Raw genomic sequence first — 18,485 nt, 5'->3', positions numbered from 1 at the left:
TGGAGGATCCAACCGATTTCCAACGCGGAACAGCCCAAAAAAGTTGGAGCCAACGTCAACAGAAAAACCGCTGTGGTAACCACAGGCGCCAAAACCACGGCCATGGGCTCGCGCACGCTGTTGTTTTGTACGGTACAGAGCACTTTTTCCCGCGTAGAAGGGACGCGTACGCTTAGGATAGCGAACCCAATAATATGCATCCCATCGCCAACAAAAAAAAGGTTGACGTTGTTGATCATTTTCCCTTTCTCTGATACTTTTCCATCAAGAGGTTTGACTTATATAAAGAGAACTATACGGGGATCCGCCAATTGCGTGCTTAGACCTGTTCCACTTGACTTCTGCTATCTCTGAAAACGACCGCTGAGTTATTCGAGTGACCCGGCCTTTACTGAGAAGAAACAAGTGTTGATACCGAGCCCGAAGGAGGATTAGCTTACACCACACACCACACCGCTGCTAACACTCTTCGTTGTTCGATTCCTTATTCTCTGCTGCCTGACTGAGCTTGTCTATTTGCACCGGGCCATACCATTGAAAAGCGCTGAATATCGTCACCGTCAAACCCGCCGGCTCCTGCCCTTTGCTCCAGTCTACACACACATAAACAGTAACGAGCGGTAAGTGTGCAACACCCATACGCCGCACTTTTGATCCGTACTAACAGAGCCACGTATAGCACAGTTGACCATGACGGGCGCTCTCACTCCAAACTACACCAACTCGTCGTTGAGACCGCTGACGCTGTCCCACGGCTCCATCGAGTATACCTTGTTGGTGCCAACAAACTTGCTCTTTGTCGCCTCTGAACTGAAAGAACAGTTCCAGAAGCAATTGCCTGAGGTCACAGAGGGCTTTGCAGGTGAAGATGAGCCAAGCTCTCCAACAGAGCTGTTGGCTGGCTTCCTGGGCTACATCGCGGGACTCATTGACCCTAACGTCTCGGGTCAGTTCGACCAGGTGTTGGCCCTCGTCCTCTCAGAGTTCGAGGCCACGTACTTGAACGGTAATGACGTCCACACAGTGGCTTCAGGGTTGTTGACATCCGAGGAGTATCCGACTACCCTGGAAAAGGCTAAGGTTGTTGTCAAGCACTACTTTGCTGCCAGATTGGCCAGCAACAAGCCATTCAAGAAGTACGACTCGGCACTGTTCAGATCGGTCTTGAACAATGAGGCCAAATTGGTGGCCATCTTCGGTGGTCAAGGTAATACCGAGGACTACTTTGAAGAGCTCAGAGAGCTCTACAACATCTACGGTGGCTTGGTTGCTGATATCATCAAGGCCGCGGCTGATAAGCTGAACGATCTGGTCAGAGCCACTCCAGATACTGAGAAGATTTATACACAAGGTTCAGACCTTATCACTTGGTTACAGAACCCTGAGAAGACCCCATCCAGTGAATATTTGCTGTCGATTCCAGTGTCTTGTCCTTTGATCTGTGTCATCCAATTGGCTCACTATGCCATCACTGCCAGAGTCCTCGGAATGACTCCAGGTGAGTTGAGAAGTTACTTTTCTGGTGCAACCGGTCATTCCCAAGGTTTGACAATCGCTTTGGCAATTGCCGAGGCTGATTCCTGGGAATCCTTTATCGAGTCATTGAACAAGTCCATCGCTTTCATGTTCTACATTGGTGTCCGTTGTTACCAAGTTTATCCAAACACCGCACTTCCACCTTCAATCTTGGAGGATTCTATCGAAAACGGTGAAGGTAATCCATACCCAATGTTGTCGGTGAGAGACCTGACTAAGGAACAGGTTCAAGACTTTGTTGATCAAACCAACGCTCACTTGCCAAAGGAGAAGCACATTGCTATTTCATTGGTCAACGGTGCTAGAAACTTGGTTGTCTCTGGTCCTCCACAGTCTCTTTACGGTTTTAACTTGACTTTGAGAAAGGCTAAGGCACCTGCTGGTTTGGACCAGGCTAGAATCCCTTACTCTGAGAGAAAACTCAAATTCTCTAACAGATTCTTACCAATTACCTCTCCTTTCCATTGTCATCTGCTCGCTGATGCATTCGATTTAGTTGAAGAAGATTTGCAAAGAGAAGGCTTGGAATTCAAACAATCCGACTTGAAGATTCCTGTTTACGACACATTTGACGGTACTGATTTGCGTGACTTCAAGGGTTCTGTTATTAACAGATTGAACTTGCTTATCACCAAGTTGCCAGTCAACTGGGAGTTGGCCACTCAATTCGAGGCTACCCACTTGGTTGACTTTGGTCCAGGTGGTGCTTCTGGTCTTGGTGTTTTGACTCACCGTAACAAGGATGGTACGGGTGTTCGTGTCATCATTGCTGGTGTCTTGGATAACTCCATTGATGATGAGTTTGGTTACAAGCAGGAATTGTTCGACTTGAACGACAATGTTAAGTTTGCCCAAAACTGGTTACTTGAGTACCAACCAAAATTGGTGAAGACTAAGGGTGGTAAGGTTTACGTTGATACCAAGTTTTCCAGACTTCTCGGTAGAGCCCCAATCTTGGTTCCAGGTATGACTCCAACCACTGTTCACCCAGACTTTGTTGCTGCTACTTTGAACGCTGGTTACCACATTGAAATTGCAGGTGGTGGTTACTTTGACCCAAAGACCTTCACTGATGCTTTGGAGAAGGTTTCTGCTCAAGTTCCAGCCGGTACTGGTATCGGTATCAACTTGATCTATGTCAACCCAAGAATGTTGCAATGGGGTATTCCGTTGATTGGTGAATTGAGACAAAAGGGATTCCCAATCCAATCTTTGACCATTGGTGCCGGTGTCCCATCTTTGGAGGTTGCCACTGAGTACATTGAGACTCTTGGTTTGACTCATTTGGGTTTGAAGCCAGGTTCTGTTGAATCCATCTCTCAAGCCATTGCCATTGCCAAAGCCCATCCAACTTTCCCAATCGTCTTGCAATGGACCGGTGGTCGTGGTGGTGGTCACCACTCTTTTGAAGACTTCCATGCACCAATCTTGCAAATGTACTCTAAGATTAGAAGATGTCCAAATATCTCTTTGATTGCCGGTTCAGGGTTTGGTTCTGCCGAGGATACGTACCCATACTTGACTGGTGAGTGGTCTGCTAAGTTCAACTACCCACCAATGCCATTTGATGGTGTTTTGACCGGTTCTAGAGTTATGATTGCCAAAGAGGCATTCACTTCTCCAGATGCTAAGAAGGCCATTGCTGCAGCTCCTGGTGTTCCAGACTCTCAATGGGAGCAAACGTACAAGAAGCCAACAGGTGGTATCATCACTGTCAGATCCGAGATGGGCGAGCCAATTCACAAACTGGCTACACGTGGTGTTATGTTGTGGCACGAGATGGACAACACCATTTTCAACTTGCCAAAGAACAAACTCCAAGATGCTTTGGATAAGAAGAAGGACTATATCATCAAGAAGTTGAACGATGATTTCCAAAAGCCATGGTTCTCCACTATTGATGGTAAGGTTTACGATCTCCAAGATTTGACTTATGAGCAAATCGCAAAGAGAATGGTTGAACTTATGTATGTTAGAGGCTCCAAGAGATGGATTGATGTTTCTTTGAGAAACTGCACTGGTACCTTCTTGCGTCGTGTTGAGGAACGTTTCACCACTCAGGTCACCACTTCTGTCTTGCCATCCTTCACTGCTTTGGAGAACCCAGACGAGGCTATTGAGACTGTCTTTGCTGCCTACCCAGGTGCTAAGACCCAGTTGATCAACCAACAAGATATTGACTATTTCTTGACATTGTGTACCAACCCAGTTCAGAAGCCAGTTCCATTCGTTCCTGTGTTGGATTCGAGATTTGAAGTCTTCTTCAAGAAGGATTCATTGTGGCAATCTGAAGACTTGGAGGCTGTTGTCGATCAAGATGTCCAAAGAACATGTATCTTGCATGGTCCTGTTGCTGCTCAATTCACCAACGATGTTGATGAGCCAGTCAAGTCCATTTTGGATGGTATTCACGAGGGTCACATCCAGAAGTTAGTTAAGGACCGTTATGGTGGTGATGCTTCCAAGATCCCAGTTGTTGAGTACTTTGGTGGAGAGGAGCCTGTTTCTGTGAAGTATGATGCAGTTGAATCTGGTAACAAGGTTATATACACTGCTTCCAACTCTACTGATCCTGCGGAGTGGTTTAAGTTGTTGGCCGGTCCAAAGCGTTCATGGAGACATGCATTTATTTCCACACACCGTGTTGTTCAAGGCCACAACTTTGTTTCCAACCCAGCAACTCAAGTTTTGGCTCCAGCTAAGGGTGTCGTTGTTGAGATTGTCAACCCAGACGAACCATCAAAGACAGTTTTGACTGTCTCTGAGCCAATTCAGGGCAAGCTTCAACCAGTCGTCACTTTGAAGGCTTTGGATGCCACTACTATTGAGTTGTCATTGATCGAGCATAGAAACGTCAAGAGGGAGTCTGTTGCTCTTCCACTTCTTTACAAGTTCAACCCTGAAGATGGATTTGCTCCTATCATTGAGATCACTGAGAATCGTAACGATCGTATCAAGGAGTTCTACTGGAAGCTGTGGTTCAATGAGCCATTCAACCTTGACATTGATGTTCACAAGCCAATTCCAGGTGACGAGATCACCATTACTGGCAAGGATATTGCCGAGTTCACTCACGCTGTCGGTAACAAGTGTGAGGATTTCGTTTCCAGATCTGGTAGAAAGCAATTGGCACCTATGGACTTTGCCATTGTTGTCGGTTGGCAATCAATCATCAAAGCTATCTTCCCTAAGACCGTTGATGGTGATTTGTTGAGATTGGTTCACCTCTCTAACTCGTACAAAATGTACCCAGGTGCTGCTCCATTGGCTAAGGGAGATGTTGTCTCTTCTGTTGCTGAAATCAGATCTGTGATTAACCAGGAGAACGGTAAGGTTGTGGAAGTGGTTGGTGTTGTTTCTAGAAAGGGCGAACCAGTTCTTGAAGTTGCTTCCTCATTCTTCTACAGAGGCGAATACAACGACTTTGAGAATACTTTCTCCAAGATCACTGAAGCCCCATTCCAACTCCACATCAAGTCAGCAAAGGACATTGCTGTTTTGAAATCTAAGGAGTGGTTTGAATTGGAGAAGGATGTGGACTTGTTGAACGAAACCTTGACTTTCGAGCTTGAAACTGAATTGACATATAAGAACAAGACCATCTTCAACTCTGTCAAGTCTAGTGGTAAGGTCTTGCTTGAACTTCCAACCAAGGAAATTATCCAAATTGGTTCTGTTGATTATGAAGCCGGTGAGTCACACGGTAACCCAGTTGTTGATTACTTGACTAGAAACGGTACCACCATCGAACAGAGTGTCAAGTTCGAGAATAGCATTCCAATCACTAGTGTTGAAGCTCGTGCTCCAGGTACCAACGAACCATATGCTGTTGTCTCTGGTGACTACAACCCTATCCACGTTTCTCGTGTGTTCTCCAGATATGCCAACTTGCCAGGCACTATTACTCATGGTATGTACTCAAGTGCTGCTGTGCGTGCCATTGTCGAATCTTGGGCTGCTGATTCTGCTTCCCACAGAGTTCGTGCATTCTCTGTCAACTTTGTTGGTATGGTTTTGCCAAATGACACACTGACTACACGCTTGGAACACGTCGGTATGATCAATGGTCGTAAGATCATCAAGGTTGAAACTGTGAACGAGAATGGTGACATTGTTCTGACGGGTGAAGCAGAGATTGACCAGCCAGTGACTACTTTCGTCTTCACTGGTCAAGGTTCTCAAGAGCAAGGTATGGGTATGGACCTGTACGAGAAGTCCGAGGTTGCAAGAAACGTTTGGGACAGAGCCGACGTTCATTTCTTGAACACCTATGGTTTCTCTATCATTGATATTGTGAAGAACAACCCAAGCGAGTTGACTATTCACTTTGGTGGTGAAAAGGGTAGAGCCATTAGAGAAAACTACACCAAGATGACATTTGAAACTCTTGTTGATGGTGCCATTGTCTCTGAAAAGATCTTCAAGGAGATTGATGAGAAGACTACTTCTTTCACATTCAAGAACCCAGGTGGTTTGATCTCTGCCACTCAGTTTACACAACCTGCATTGACGTTGATGGAAAAGGCTTCCTTCGAGGATTTGAAGGCTAAAGGCTTAATTCCAGCTGATTGTATCTTTGCTGGTCACTCTTTGGGTGAATATGCTTCTTTGGCTTCTCTCGCTGAGGTTATGTCTATTGAGTCCCTTGTGGAGATTGTGTTCTACAGAGGTATGACCATGCAAGTTGCTGTTCCAAGAGATTCTTTGGGAAGATCCAACTATGGTATGATTGCCGTCAACCCATCGAGAATCTCCCCAACCTTCAACCATGAGGCTTTGACCTTTGTTGTTGATGCAGTGGGCAAGAGAACAGAGTGGTTGTGTGAAATTGTTAACTTCAACGTTGAGAACCAGCAATATGTTACCGCTGGTGACCTGCGTGGGTTGGACACTTTGACAAACGTTTTGAACTTTATCAAACTCCAAAAGATCGACATCTCCAAATTGAGAGAGTCCATGTCAATTGAAAAGGTTGAGGAGCACTTGAATGAGATTATTGATGAGATTTCCAAAAAGTCACTTGCTAAGCCACAACCAATTGAGTTAGAGAGAGGTTTCGCATGTATTCCACTTCGTGGTATCTCAGTTCCATTCCACTCCAGTTACTTGAGAAATGGTGTTAAGCCATTCAAGAAGTTCTTGGAGAAGAACATCTTGAAGGAGAACGTCAAGACTGATAAGTTGATTGGCAAGTATATTCCAAACTTGACTGCTAAGCCATTTGCTGTCACCAAGGAATACTTTGAGGATGTCTATGCGTTGACCAAGTCCGATAAGATCAAGGATGTTCTTGATAACTGGGAGAAGTATCAACAATAAGACAATCGTTTATTGTTTTAATATCTCAGCGACGTGCTTCTGAGTTTGATTTGTTAGTGTGGTGTTAATAAGTCGAGCCATGTGGTACGACTCGTTACTTTCTCCTGGTTTATAACTTATCGCTACTTGTTTCTTTTGCATTGGACATTTGGGTGTGAACTTGATGCGTTTTCGTTCCTAATTAATTATACATTATGAAGTTTGCTTTTTTGTTTTGGTTATAGAACATGTCTTATTCTATGTAGTACTGCTTTATTCGAGGACGTGCAATGATAGATCAGTGAACGAATTCAGCCACGGGCCTTCTTCGAACTCCTTGTAGCTTGTGAGTGATGGCTTGGAGAAATACGCATCTATGATTGAATAGTCGAGTTCTTTCTCCACGTATCTGTTCTTGTTTGGTCTTCTGTTTTTCCTCTTGGACACCACGGGCTGGAAGTCATCGACAGGTGGCTTCGTACTTTGCTCGAGTTGATAGACCACCCTTGCCAACAACGGGTATTTCTCATATAGGTCGGATTTGCTCATTCTCTCTGTGTGGCTCAGCACGTTGTTAGACAAGAGATACCTTGGGTGTTCGTTGAGCACACAGCTGGTGAGAGTCAGTGGTGCATGTGGCAGGAAGTAAAGAGTGAGGTGCAAATCAACAGGCGTGTACTGTTCTTCCACGATGTAGCCAACCTTCTCGAAATAGGCCTTATCGAGGCGAGTGAAGACCGGGTCGTAGAGAGAGATCTCCTCCACACCTTTAGCCTTAGCAATGGCCATGAGAAGAGCCAGCTGGTAGAGTGCAGGCTCTTCTTGACACGGTGATCCAAGTGCAACGCATCGTATTCTCTCAAGGCGCACAGTCTCCAATGACTTCTCAATCTGTGCGAAGAGAGCACTTTCCACCACGGTATTGAAAGCAGCCTCCAGATTCGTCTCAAAAGCCCGTATCGACCCTTCAGACGCGCACGTCGGATCCTGGATCCCAGGCAGTTTCCGTCTGTTCTTAGTCTGTACGAACTGCTCCATCTCTACTCCAATCCCACCGCTATGACACCCATATTCTCCCTCCATCTCATCGCTCAATGCTCATCGCTCTTCGGTGTTGAAGTAGAGGGTCGATATTGTCGGTACGGGACGCAGCTTGCACGTGACTGGCACACTGCGTCCGGGTAACCCCGTATCGCCCTTGCTTTCCCGTTTGGGCAACCCAAGTTATCCTGATATCTCCGAGAGTCCGACGGGAGAAAGTTGGGGGCCATCACAAAAAAAATTTCAGATGGGATTGGAAGAGTTTGTATTGGCTGTTTTTTCAGATGATACACAATTTTAGCTGAAGTTTGATACAATTCCTTCTCCTTTGTGTGTCATTATTGATTACCAAAGCCTTGTCTTATCTACCTGAACTGTCTGGTTGGGTTTATAAGTCGAATATCGAGCAAAGAAGAAGAAGCTGGAAGCGCTGAAAGGGAACAAGGTACGAGTCCATCTCATCGGATTGGTTGCATCCCCAGATTTGTTTCACTGAAGTCATTCACAACACCGGAAAAGAGGAGAGCTATAATCTCTGGTTAGGCTTCCTTTGTCTTCTATCGTCGTTCTATTGTGCCCCCCCTTAAAGTTCTTTAATCGTGTCGTGCTTCAACAACAAGGCCAACCCGTTCACCGAGAACTCCAAGATGCGCAAGTGTAAAGTGTTTGTTGGTAACTCTCACCCAGAGCTCGGGCAACTCATCTGTGCCAAGTTGGGTGTTGAGCCTGCGCCTTGCACTCTGAAGAAGTTCTCGAACGGTGAAACTTCGGTTCAAATTGGTGTCTCCGTCCGTGATGAGGATGTGTATGTCATACAGAGTGGTTCCGGTGACATCAACGACCATATTATGGAGTTGCTGATTCTCGTCTCTGCCTGTAGAGGTGGATCTGCGAAGAAGATCACGGCTGTGATTCCACAGTTCCCGTACTCTAAGCAGTCAAAGATGAAGAAGCACAGAGGTGCTATCACTGCGAGAATGTTGGCTAACTTGCTCATCATGGCTGGTGCTGATCATATCATTTCCATGGACTTGCACGCTTCCCAGATGCAAGGCTTCTTCTCCAAGCCAGTTGACAACTTGTACGGTGCACCAAGTCTTGCCAAATGGATCAGAGAGAACGTGGATGATTACAAGAATGCCGTTGTCGTGTCCAAGAACCCAGGTGGTACGAAGAGAGTTACTGCTTTGGCTGATTCCTTGAAGATCAACTTTGCCATGATTCACACTGACCGTCGTCGTACTGCGGATGTATTGGCTCAAAAGAAGAAGGAGGCCAAGCAGAGAAGACAGAGTGCCGTCAGAAGACGTTCAAGTAACAAGAGAAGCGACACTCTTGATGAAGATGAAGTGGAGAACATCATCTTGTCAAACGGGCTACAGACGGCCCGTATTGTCAAGGGCCATGTTGTCGATGACGACTACATTGCAGAGGCTGTAGTGGAGGAAGATGATGAGTCCGAGGACGGTGAGATTCCACACGACCAGACTTCGTATGCTCTTGGTGGCACTTACGACGCTGACGACTCCGATGCTGATGATGAGCCAGCTGCCCTTTCACAGGAGAAGCTCATCACCCTTGTTGGTAACGTTAAAGAACGTTCTGTGATCATCCTCGATGATATGATTGACAGACCAGGCTCATTCATTGCAGCAGCTGAACACTGTCGTCTCAACTGTGGTGCTAAGAAGGTGTATGTTGTTGCTACACATGGATTGTTCATTGATGATTGTTTGCAAGAGTTGAACAACTCTCAATACATTGATCAAGTTGTCGTCACAAACACTTATCCTTTGACTGAAGAGAAGAAGACATGTCCAAAGCTCGTCACCATTGACATTGCTCCAATCCTTGCCGAGTGTATCCGTCGTGATCACTATGGTGAGAGTATCTCAGTCTTGTTTGACTCACTAAGCACTCTCTAGAGTCATATTCCGATTCTTCGTCTTTATATCGAAACTCTTTTATAAAAGTACTAAAAGGCATCATCACACATATATAAAGGTTGTTTTCTTCTTATGCATTTATATAACATGGTGTAGCATTCAGGTGATTGGAAGTAAGACTAGTGCATCAACTCATTTCGGAGCTTGTAATGGGCTAGAGATATTCACTGCTGTGAACTTCTTTGGCAACGAAACGATCTTGAACTTGCTCTTCATCTTTTGAGTAACCAGATCGAAGTCCAAATGCTTTGTCAAACTGATCTTTGGAATACATGAAATATAGTGCTTGTCATCCAACTCAACATCCAAAGGATCTTGCGTATGACACCCTGGAGACAGTTTGAATCTGATGGAATGATTCTTACCAGCGTCGTCCTCGTACAGTTCGAAGATAATCTGAGACAGATAGTCCAATTCAGGCAAGTCATTTCTGTTGATGCGAAGTTGGATACCACCACCGTAGATGATATTCAACAGAGTGTACATATGACTCTCCTTGGTGAAGTAGGCAATCATACCAGGCTTGTCGTTTTTGATAATATCGTGTAGATCACCGAGAATCTTTCTAGCCAGTGGAACAGAAGTTAACAGTCCAATCTCGAGCTTCTCAGCTTGCGTGATACCATACTCCTGTGGACAGATGAAGTCGAACAGTACTTGAGAGAGCTTGTACAGCTCTCTCAAATATTTAAAGATTTGATCATCAAAGAGGAAGTGATTGTGTGCTTGAATCTCACTAGCCTGGAACAGCTTCAAGTGTTCTGGATACTCATCAATGAGCAACGTTGACTTACTTGGCTTCTCGATGGAGCTCACAGGCGAGAAGATCCTCTCCAAGAACTCCCTGTTATGAAGAGCATCAAATTTCATTGTATCGTACAATTCTGAAATCTTCGATGGGTCAACCTTCTCCAAGTTGGTGAACTCTTTGAACAGCTTATTCCATCTTTCAACAAATAGAGATGGATCTTCACCAGAACACCACTCTAATTTCATATCATCGAATGTATCGTGTTCAACGTGATACTCCATGATCTTTTGGTGGTAGTTCATCAACTCAACAACCCTTTTAATCACATAGTAAGGCTCGGGCATCTTTGGTGGCCAAGTAAACTGTGGTGGTGCTTCTTTTCCCTCCCTAAGCAATGGTTTGAGTCTCTTTTTCACTTTATCCATCAAATCCTTTGCTGCGTTACTGTCGTCTAATAAATCCTTTCTTATTTGAATCAGCCCTTCAGGAACTGGTCCATCCAGCAACGACTGAGCCCAGAAGTTGGCAGATGTCAAGACTCTTCTCTCAGAGGATGAGAAGATTTGAATGTCGTTCAAGATATCCTTGTTCAGCAACTCCATGTCTTGTCTCATCTGCTCACCAAGATCGGAGGCCTGATAGCGTGCCGAGTGAGTTGCCTCACCACCCCATTTCAAGATGAACTGAACCTTTTCCACCTCATTTTCGCTATCCAGGACAGGTTTCAATTGAATCTTGGTACCAGGGAAGTTCAGTTTCTTTGACAACGTATTTGCCAAAAGCTCCAACTTGGCTGGGTCCTCCAACTTCTGCTCTTGAGCGATTCGGATGGCTTTGAGGACGATTTCCAGGTCAGAAACTTCTCTAATAATGACCTCTTCTTTGTATCCCTTCAGCAAGGAGATGAATATTGGTGATCTGAACGAATACTTGAACTTTTGCTTTGGGGTTCTGTCAGCATGACGAACCACAGTGACTATACCCTTGAGGATCCATTTCTGTTGTTTCTCCTCTGCTGGTGCTTCATGTGTGACCAGCTTGTGAACATCTCTAATCTTCTTTGCCTGGAAGAACATATCTCTCAGTATCTTAGCACAACTATCGTAATACTCAGTGTTATCCTTGACGAATGAGAATCCATTGACGTCGATAACGTAACTCTTACCACCAACCCTCAACAGGTCAAATCCACAGATCGTCTGCGCAAAAGCATTGGAAACGTGCTTTGCCATGGTTTTCTCCTCCTCACTGAGCTCAGTGATGTATCTGATTTCCTTACCATGGGTGTTTCTTCTAACGATACCATCAACAACAGGCGACTTTCTGGTCTCAGCATGGCAGAATTCAGGACCCACGGTGTACGCCTTGACGTCCTCAAAGTTGTTTGTATCCATGAACTTCTCATAGATGTAGGAGCCTTGAGTTCTTGGTGTTGACAGTTTTGGATCAAACTCCGACGACTTGTTACCAACCTTTCTGAACAGACGGCGGCCACCACCACCAGACTTCTTTGCGTAGTAGATGTAAACATTGTGATCTTCTCCATCCACCGGCTTCTCAACAAACGGTTTGGAAAGCCTCTTGCCATCGACTTCGATGGTGTCTTCATCAATCATCTTCCATTCAGGCTCGGGAGTATACTGAACGTCAACGCCCTTCTGTTTCAAGGCCTCTTTCAACTCATCATCAACTCTCGGACCGCCGTCTCTGGAGATCACCAGTCTCTCAGGAGTTGGAACGCCGGCACTGTTGAGCAGTGCAAGACACAATCGTCTATCCCAGAGGGCCTTTTGCATCACCAAATCGTTGATGATGTAGGGCTTGCGCAGCTTAACATAGTTGATCGCCTTATCAAGGGGGAACCCCTTTGAGAAGAAGCTGATCAAAAAGTCACAGGTTGGCCAATTCTCAACAGACTCATCCAGTATCACCTTATCACCAAAGATAACCGTCTCGAACTCACCGTTCTCGATCAGCCTATTGAGGATCTGGCGGCACGGCTTGGAGAGCACCTTCGCATCCATAGCACAGACTCCAATCTTACCAATCTTTGGCAGTTGCAGCTTGGTCACCGAGTTGGAAGACTTACGCACCGGCGAAACGGTACCGCTCTTATCTGAGATAGCAGCTGGAGGCAAGTGCATCTGAGAATTGTTCTCACTGGACGAGGTCTTTGGAGAGAACCCTTCGAGAATCGGAGCAATCGACGCCATAGCCTTGTCGGAGTCATTGGACAATACCAACGGGGAAACGGGCACTTTCTTTATATCAATCGGATCAGCCATGGTTACTGAGAGGGCGATCTACGAGAACTGGTGTGTCTCCTCGGCTCTGCGTTCCAATATCCTCTTTCAACGGACTGGAATGGATAAATACTCCAAGGTGAAGGAAGAGGAAAGAGAAGAGTTCCTGCCCCATAAAAACAGATCATCGGTATTAAAAGCAGCCATTCGATGTTGCACGTGCGAAATTGGTGGTGTGCGGGTGACTAGGTGTACGGATGACTAGGTGTACGGATGGTGTCGTGGCCATACCGATGATAATTTTTCCAAGCTCATCGCACCTTTTTGGTGCTTTCGGCTCTTGTTCGAGTTCATGTTCGTATTCTCATTTGTATACATTCCGTGGTGTTTTTAACTGCTTAGCTTTACCAACGATTGAACATGCAAAGTGATAAGAGAAGGAAACTGGAGTCGTCAAAGAACGTGGTGAAACCTCGTATCTTTACTCCCTTCAGAACCATTGGTCAAACAACAACTGATTTACCATTTGCAGTGGGAACTCTTGGTTCGACTTTCTACATTGCAACTTCCGTCGGCCGTGCTTTCCAGATCTACGATGCAAACACTCTACACCTGTTGTTTGTCACAAAGGGTGAGCTACCAACTGCCATTACTGCGTTGACTGCTCATTTCCATTACCTATACGCTGCATATGGCAACACCATTGGTATCTTCAGAAGAGGTCAACTGGAGCATTCCATTGAAGTTGCAGAGCCAATAAAGAGACTCCTGGTGTTTGGTGAATACCTCGTTGGTGCCTCAGACGAGACGATTTACGTCTTTAAAAAGAATCAAGGATCAAAATATGCCACTGAGTTATACACCACGATCCCAATCTCCTCTGAGATCACCGGATTAGTCCATCCTCCTACTTATCTAAACAAGATTGTTGTCTTAACAACAACAGGTCTTCAGATCATCAATGTCCATTCCGGCAAGTTGATCTACATGGCTGAATTACCATATACACTGACAACCGTGGAATGTGCACCAGCTCTGGACATTGTGGCTATTGGTACGACAACTGGTGAGATCATCTTGTACAACCTGAAGAAGGGCAAGATCTTACGTACAATCAACACTGCTCACAGTGTGACCAGCGTATCTTTCAGAACAGATGGTCCAGCACATCTTGTTGCAGGCCATGCTAACGGTACTTTGGGCTTTTATGACCTGAATAGAAAGACACGTATTCACGTTGTGAATGCTCATAAAGAGAGTCATGGTGGTGTTTCTAAAGCTCAATTCCTCAATGGTCAACCCATCATTGTCACCAATGGTGGTGACAATCAATTGAAAGAGTTTGTCTTTGATCCATCCCTTTCTTCCAACGATGCTGTTGTTTCTCCTCCAAGACACTTGAGATCAAGAGGTGGGCACGCTGCGCCTGTTACTACTTTCCAATTCGCAGATGAAGCTGGCCACTATATCATCTCTGGTTCAGCAGACCGTACCGTGTGGAAGTTTTCCCTGAGAAAAGACGCACAGTCCCAAGAAATGTCTCAAAGAGCCCAGAAGAGAACTGATGGTAAAAGAGAGGGTGGTTCTAAAGAGAAGTTCCCAGAGACCATATCGTTGGCAATTGAAAACAACAGGGTTGGAGAATGGGAAAATGTAGTATCTGCCCATCAAGGTGATGTTGTTGCTCGTACATGGAGTTCTCAGAATAACAGAGTAGGAAGACACAAGTTGAGCACCATTGATGAGGGTACAGTGAAGGCTGTTGCGATATCACCATGTGGTAACTTTGCACTTGTTGGATCTGCAAATGGTGGAATTGGTGTGTATAACCTCCAGAGTGGTATACTGAGAAAGAAATACCAGTTGCATAAGAAGACCGTGACAGGATTGGCCCTCGACGGCATGAATAGAAAGATGGTTTCATGTGGCCTGGACGGTATCGTTGGATTCTACAACTTTTCAGAATCTAAGTATCTTGGTAAACTGGATTTGGGATCACCAATAACTACGATGGTTTATCATAGAACTTCTGACCTCTTTGCTATGGCATTGGACGACTTGTCCATTGTTGTCGTTGATTCGGTCACACAGAAGGTTGTGAGAGTGTTTTGGGGCCACTCGAACAGAATCACTTCGTTGGACTTCTCACCTGACGGACGTTGGATTGTTTCCTCATCTCTAGACTCAACTATCCGTACATGGGACATTCCAACAGGGTCATGCATTGATGGTATGAGATTACCACATGTTACAACAAATGTCAGATTCTCTCCATTGGGTGATTTCCTTGCAACAACACATGTATCTAAAGTTGGTATAAGTCTTTGGACCAATCGTGCGCAGTTTAGACCGGTGTCGACAAGAAACATCGAAGAAGAAGAGTTTGTCGATGTGACACTCTGTGCAACTACTGCTGCTTCTACTTTGTTAGATGGTGCATTCGATGATGGTGGGGACAGAGAGAAGTATAGCAACCATTATGAGTCCATGGATCAGATCAGCGATGACCTCATAACACTTTCTCTTGGTCCAAGATCAAAGTTCACTACTTTGCTAAACTTGGACACGATCAAGCTGCGTAACAAGCCGAAGGAAGCACCAAAGAAACCAAAGTCTGCACCATTCTTCCTTCAACTCTCAGGATCTGCTGTTGGTGACGATGCATCCGGTAGAGAGGGCAAGTCGGCCCATATTGGTGATAATGTCGATGATGGATCCTCTGAGTCACATCTACAAGAGTTGAAGCCTTTAAATGGAAGATTTGAAAGTGAATTCACCAAATTGTTGAGAGTGTGCTCAGGTACAAAGGACTACACCTCCTTCCTCAACTTCTTCGCTCAGGCACCACCCGCAGTTACGGATTTGGAAATTAAGTCCATCAACACGGTCAATTTGACTGAAATGACCTACTTCATCGAGGCCTTGACTCAAGGATACAAGTCTAACATCAATGTTGATCTTATTGAAGCGTGGATGTCAATGTTGATGAAGAATCATAGTGATGTGCTACATACAGTCGAAGATGAAGCATGTTCATTGGCATTAGATGGCTGGTACGATGCCCATAAGGGAAAGACTGAAAAATTCGATGAACTTATCAAGTATTGTTCTGGTGTTATCAACCTCTTAACAACTGTATAAAAAATGTCCATTTATAATTTCAAGACACTACCAAATCCTTCTCATCATCGTAGTCAGTCATTGATAAGATATTCAGTTTGTTATTCTTTGTAGGTTTCTTGCAACCGAAATGTCTAACGTGTTGTTCGCCAGCATCCCAAAGAAGTACACTTCCTCCAATTCTTCTTCCACATATCTCGCACATTGTGCTTTGATCGACATTGACTTTCTGATTTTCCTTTTGCATCAAATCCAAAGCAGTGGATACTCTTTCAACATCTAAAAGATTCTTCTCTAGCTGCACTATACGCTTTTGCTTTTGCTGTATACGAATAGATTTTGTAAGGTAATTCTCCAAGTCATGTACTTTGAAACTTGGCATTAGATCAAGCACAGCAGAGATTGGCGTTGACGTTGTGGTAGACGACAACAGACGTAAGGTCGAATCTTTGTCATTGTTACGTTGTAACAACGACAGCAGTTCCAAAAACAGTTCTTGTGTGTTGTGTTCTCTAATGTATTGTATTGCCAACGCTGGTTTCTTAAGGCTATTGACTTGGATGTCGAGCACTTGCTTATGCAACCCCATTCCTGACAAGATAAAAGATTTTAAAAGAATCAATGATGGAGAATCAGACGATGGGAACTTGCTCAAGACATTTCTCTTGTCATAGTTCCCGATTTGGAGAAACTTATACATCTTCTTGTACACAAGATCATCTGGATCTGGCTGCAGTTTCTCAAGATATAGCAGCGCCAATTTCGTATGGAAAATCGTAGCCTTTTCATGAAGCTCATAGACGATATACTCAAGAAACATTCTTTCTAGAGTGTCGTGCTTCTCCAAGTATTTCATCACGGTATATCTGTCAAATTCATCCGAATATGGTGAGTTGATAAAAATTTGAATACCGTACCCTTCTTCTTTATCAATAGCAGGTGAAGCATATTTCATTATCAAGTTCAAGTTATCGTTCTTGAGCCTTTGTAAGTATTTCACCACTTGGTCAGTTGAAGTGTCACTAAGCATATGGAGAGCTTCTTCGTGAAGGCCTCGTTTAAAGTAAAAATCAATGAGCTCATCCACGGCATGGGCCTTCTTTAATGTAGTGACAACAAGTTGAGGATCACAGTGGTTGTCAACGCGAATAAGGGATCCAATCAAACCAGGGTTTATCAGTGTATAACACTTGAATAGTGTGGTATCGACAGCTGTTCGGATTTCGTCGATGGAATGATTAGAATCTGTGAACAGGTCCAACGTAAGTGAACCATTTTTATATGGAAGTTTATTCTCTGGTGCATTAATCAGCTTGGAGATCTTTCTTCTGCAGTCAGATAGGAAATATGTCAGTAGTTCTACTGATTTTTTATCGAGCTCGTCCTCGTTTGATATCGATATATCCCTTTGAGAAATATAGCGAGGGTAAAGTTCAATAACTTCCAAAGGACATGCGCAGAATTCGATGAACTTGTCCATTGCTGAGGATATATCTCCCCTTTTGAAAAGATCAGTGGCCAGTTGGACTTGTAACTGCCTTAACTTCAAATGCTTCTCTTGATAGTTCATTTGACTTATAAGGTCAATGGCACTTTGGATATCTGATATTGAATTGATGATCTCTTTGTCTGGTTTCAGCACAAATTTGGAAATTGAAGTCTTTGAGACTGTAACTATTTCTCTATCATATGTAGCAACAAGCAAGAGCTTATCTACCTTTTGGGTAAACCAGTGCTTGTTCCTTTGAATATCATATGCGTGAATGTGATTACCAGTCTTTGCAATAATGAAAGGTTCCACAATTGCTTGAGCATCACCAGTAAATGTCATTCTTTTAGGGCCCAATTTCTTCGAGTAGAGTAGCTTGGATGACCCCCTCGACAATATGATGCCCTGAGAGGAGTCCAAGATAGAAACATTCTTTGTTAGGATTGAAAACCCTGAAGATGGAACATCCAGTTTTGTTGTACTTTCATCATTCTCATTAACACGGTAAAAGCTTGTATTTGACGCTGCTATTACACCATCGGCAACAAACTTAACAGCCACCAGCTTCTCTGCAAACTTGTGCTGTGCAGTCATCTCCAGATGATCCCAGTAAGTGTAAACAATCAATGTGTACTTTGTAGCTATCGCCAACGATGGCTGCTTACCATGCTTAACATCAAGGGCCAGAATGTCTTTAAAGGGCAGTTTTTCCAACTCATCAAAAGTCTCATCATACACAGTCACTTCTCCACCAGCCAACACGACGTAGTTCGACGAGATCTGACTAATATGCTCTATAGGCGCTCTCGAAACCGGGATGGATGTTTGTAATTGCAGTGTATCGCTGTACTGTACTATATGACCATCTGATGTCCCGACAAGCGTGAACTTATCAGTGTGAAGCACTGAGCTTGGCCATCCTTCCAGTGGAGATTGCGCTATCTGTGTGATAAACGGTTGCTTCATATAGACGAAGAGCTGTTGTTCTTAGCTATTTATACCGTAATTGCCCATGGAGTTGCGATAAGGTGAGGAAATTGAAAATTGATTTCCCTCACCAC

The 18,485-nt window shown here is 44.5% G+C and overlaps 6 protein-coding genes across 6 annotated transcripts; 3 read left to right on the top strand and 3 right to left on the bottom strand.

Moving 5' to 3' along the window:
* Positions 1-48: 48 nt before the first annotated feature.
* FAS1 (tetrafunctional fatty acid synthase subunit FAS1) lies at positions 49-7,089 on the top strand. The gene is made up of 3 exons (XM_020217507.1): positions 49-119; positions 735-1,737; positions 1,762-7,089. The coding sequence occupies exons 1-3, from the start codon at positions 103-105 to the stop codon at positions 6,853-6,855; spliced, it is 6,114 nt and encodes a 2,037-aa protein (XP_020070685.1). The 5' UTR covers positions 49-102; the 3' UTR covers positions 6,856-7,089.
* An 18-nt stretch (positions 7,090-7,107) lies between these two features.
* On the bottom strand, positions 7,108-7,889 carry BER1 (Ber1p; the record flags this gene model as incomplete). Its single annotated transcript, XM_020213352.1, has 1 exon — positions 7,108-7,889. The coding sequence occupies exon 1, from the start codon at positions 7,870-7,872 to the stop codon at positions 7,108-7,110; it is 765 nt and encodes a 254-aa protein (XP_020070684.1). The 5' UTR covers positions 7,873-7,889.
* Positions 7,890-8,522: 633 nt separating this feature from the next.
* On the top strand, positions 8,523-9,800 carry PRS1 (ribose phosphate diphosphokinase subunit PRS1; the record flags this gene model as incomplete). The annotated part of the gene is made up of 1 exon (XM_020216421.1): positions 8,523-9,800. The coding sequence occupies one exon, from the start codon at positions 8,523-8,525 to the stop codon at positions 9,798-9,800; it is 1,278 nt and encodes a 425-aa protein (XP_020070683.1).
* A 153-nt stretch (positions 9,801-9,953) lies between these two features.
* VIP1 (inositol polyphosphate kinase VIP1) lies at positions 9,954-12,857 on the bottom strand (the record flags this gene model as incomplete). The annotated part of the gene is made up of 1 exon (XM_020213691.1): positions 9,954-12,857. One exon carries the CDS (start codon positions 12,855-12,857, stop codon positions 9,954-9,956), a length of 2,904 nt encoding a protein of 967 aa, XP_020070682.1.
* A 334-nt stretch (positions 12,858-13,191) lies between these two features.
* Positions 13,192-16,001, top strand: UTP21 (rRNA-processing protein UTP21). The gene has a single exon (XM_020215024.1). It carries the CDS (start codon positions 13,236-13,238, stop codon positions 15,954-15,956), a length of 2,721 nt encoding a protein of 906 aa, XP_020070681.1. The 5' UTR covers positions 13,192-13,235; the 3' UTR covers positions 15,957-16,001.
* On the bottom strand, positions 15,976-18,390 carry VAM6 (Vam6p; the record flags this gene model as incomplete). Its single annotated transcript, XM_020217140.1, has 1 exon — positions 15,976-18,390. One exon carries the CDS (start codon positions 18,388-18,390, stop codon positions 15,976-15,978), a length of 2,415 nt encoding a protein of 804 aa, XP_020070680.1.
* Positions 18,391-18,485: the final 95 nt, after the last annotated feature.

The sequence above is a fragment of the Cyberlindnera jadinii genome (genome assembly GCF_001661405.1).
Source record: "Cyberlindnera jadinii NRRL Y-1542 unplaced genomic scaffold CYBJAscaffold_6, whole genome shotgun sequence".
Classification (NCBI taxonomy): domain Eukaryota; kingdom Fungi; phylum Ascomycota; class Saccharomycetes; order Phaffomycetales; family Wickerhamomycetaceae; genus Williopsis; species Williopsis jadinii.
The sequence above is the reverse complement of the archived record's forward strand: the minus strand, read 5'-3'. Positions and strand labels throughout refer to the sequence as shown.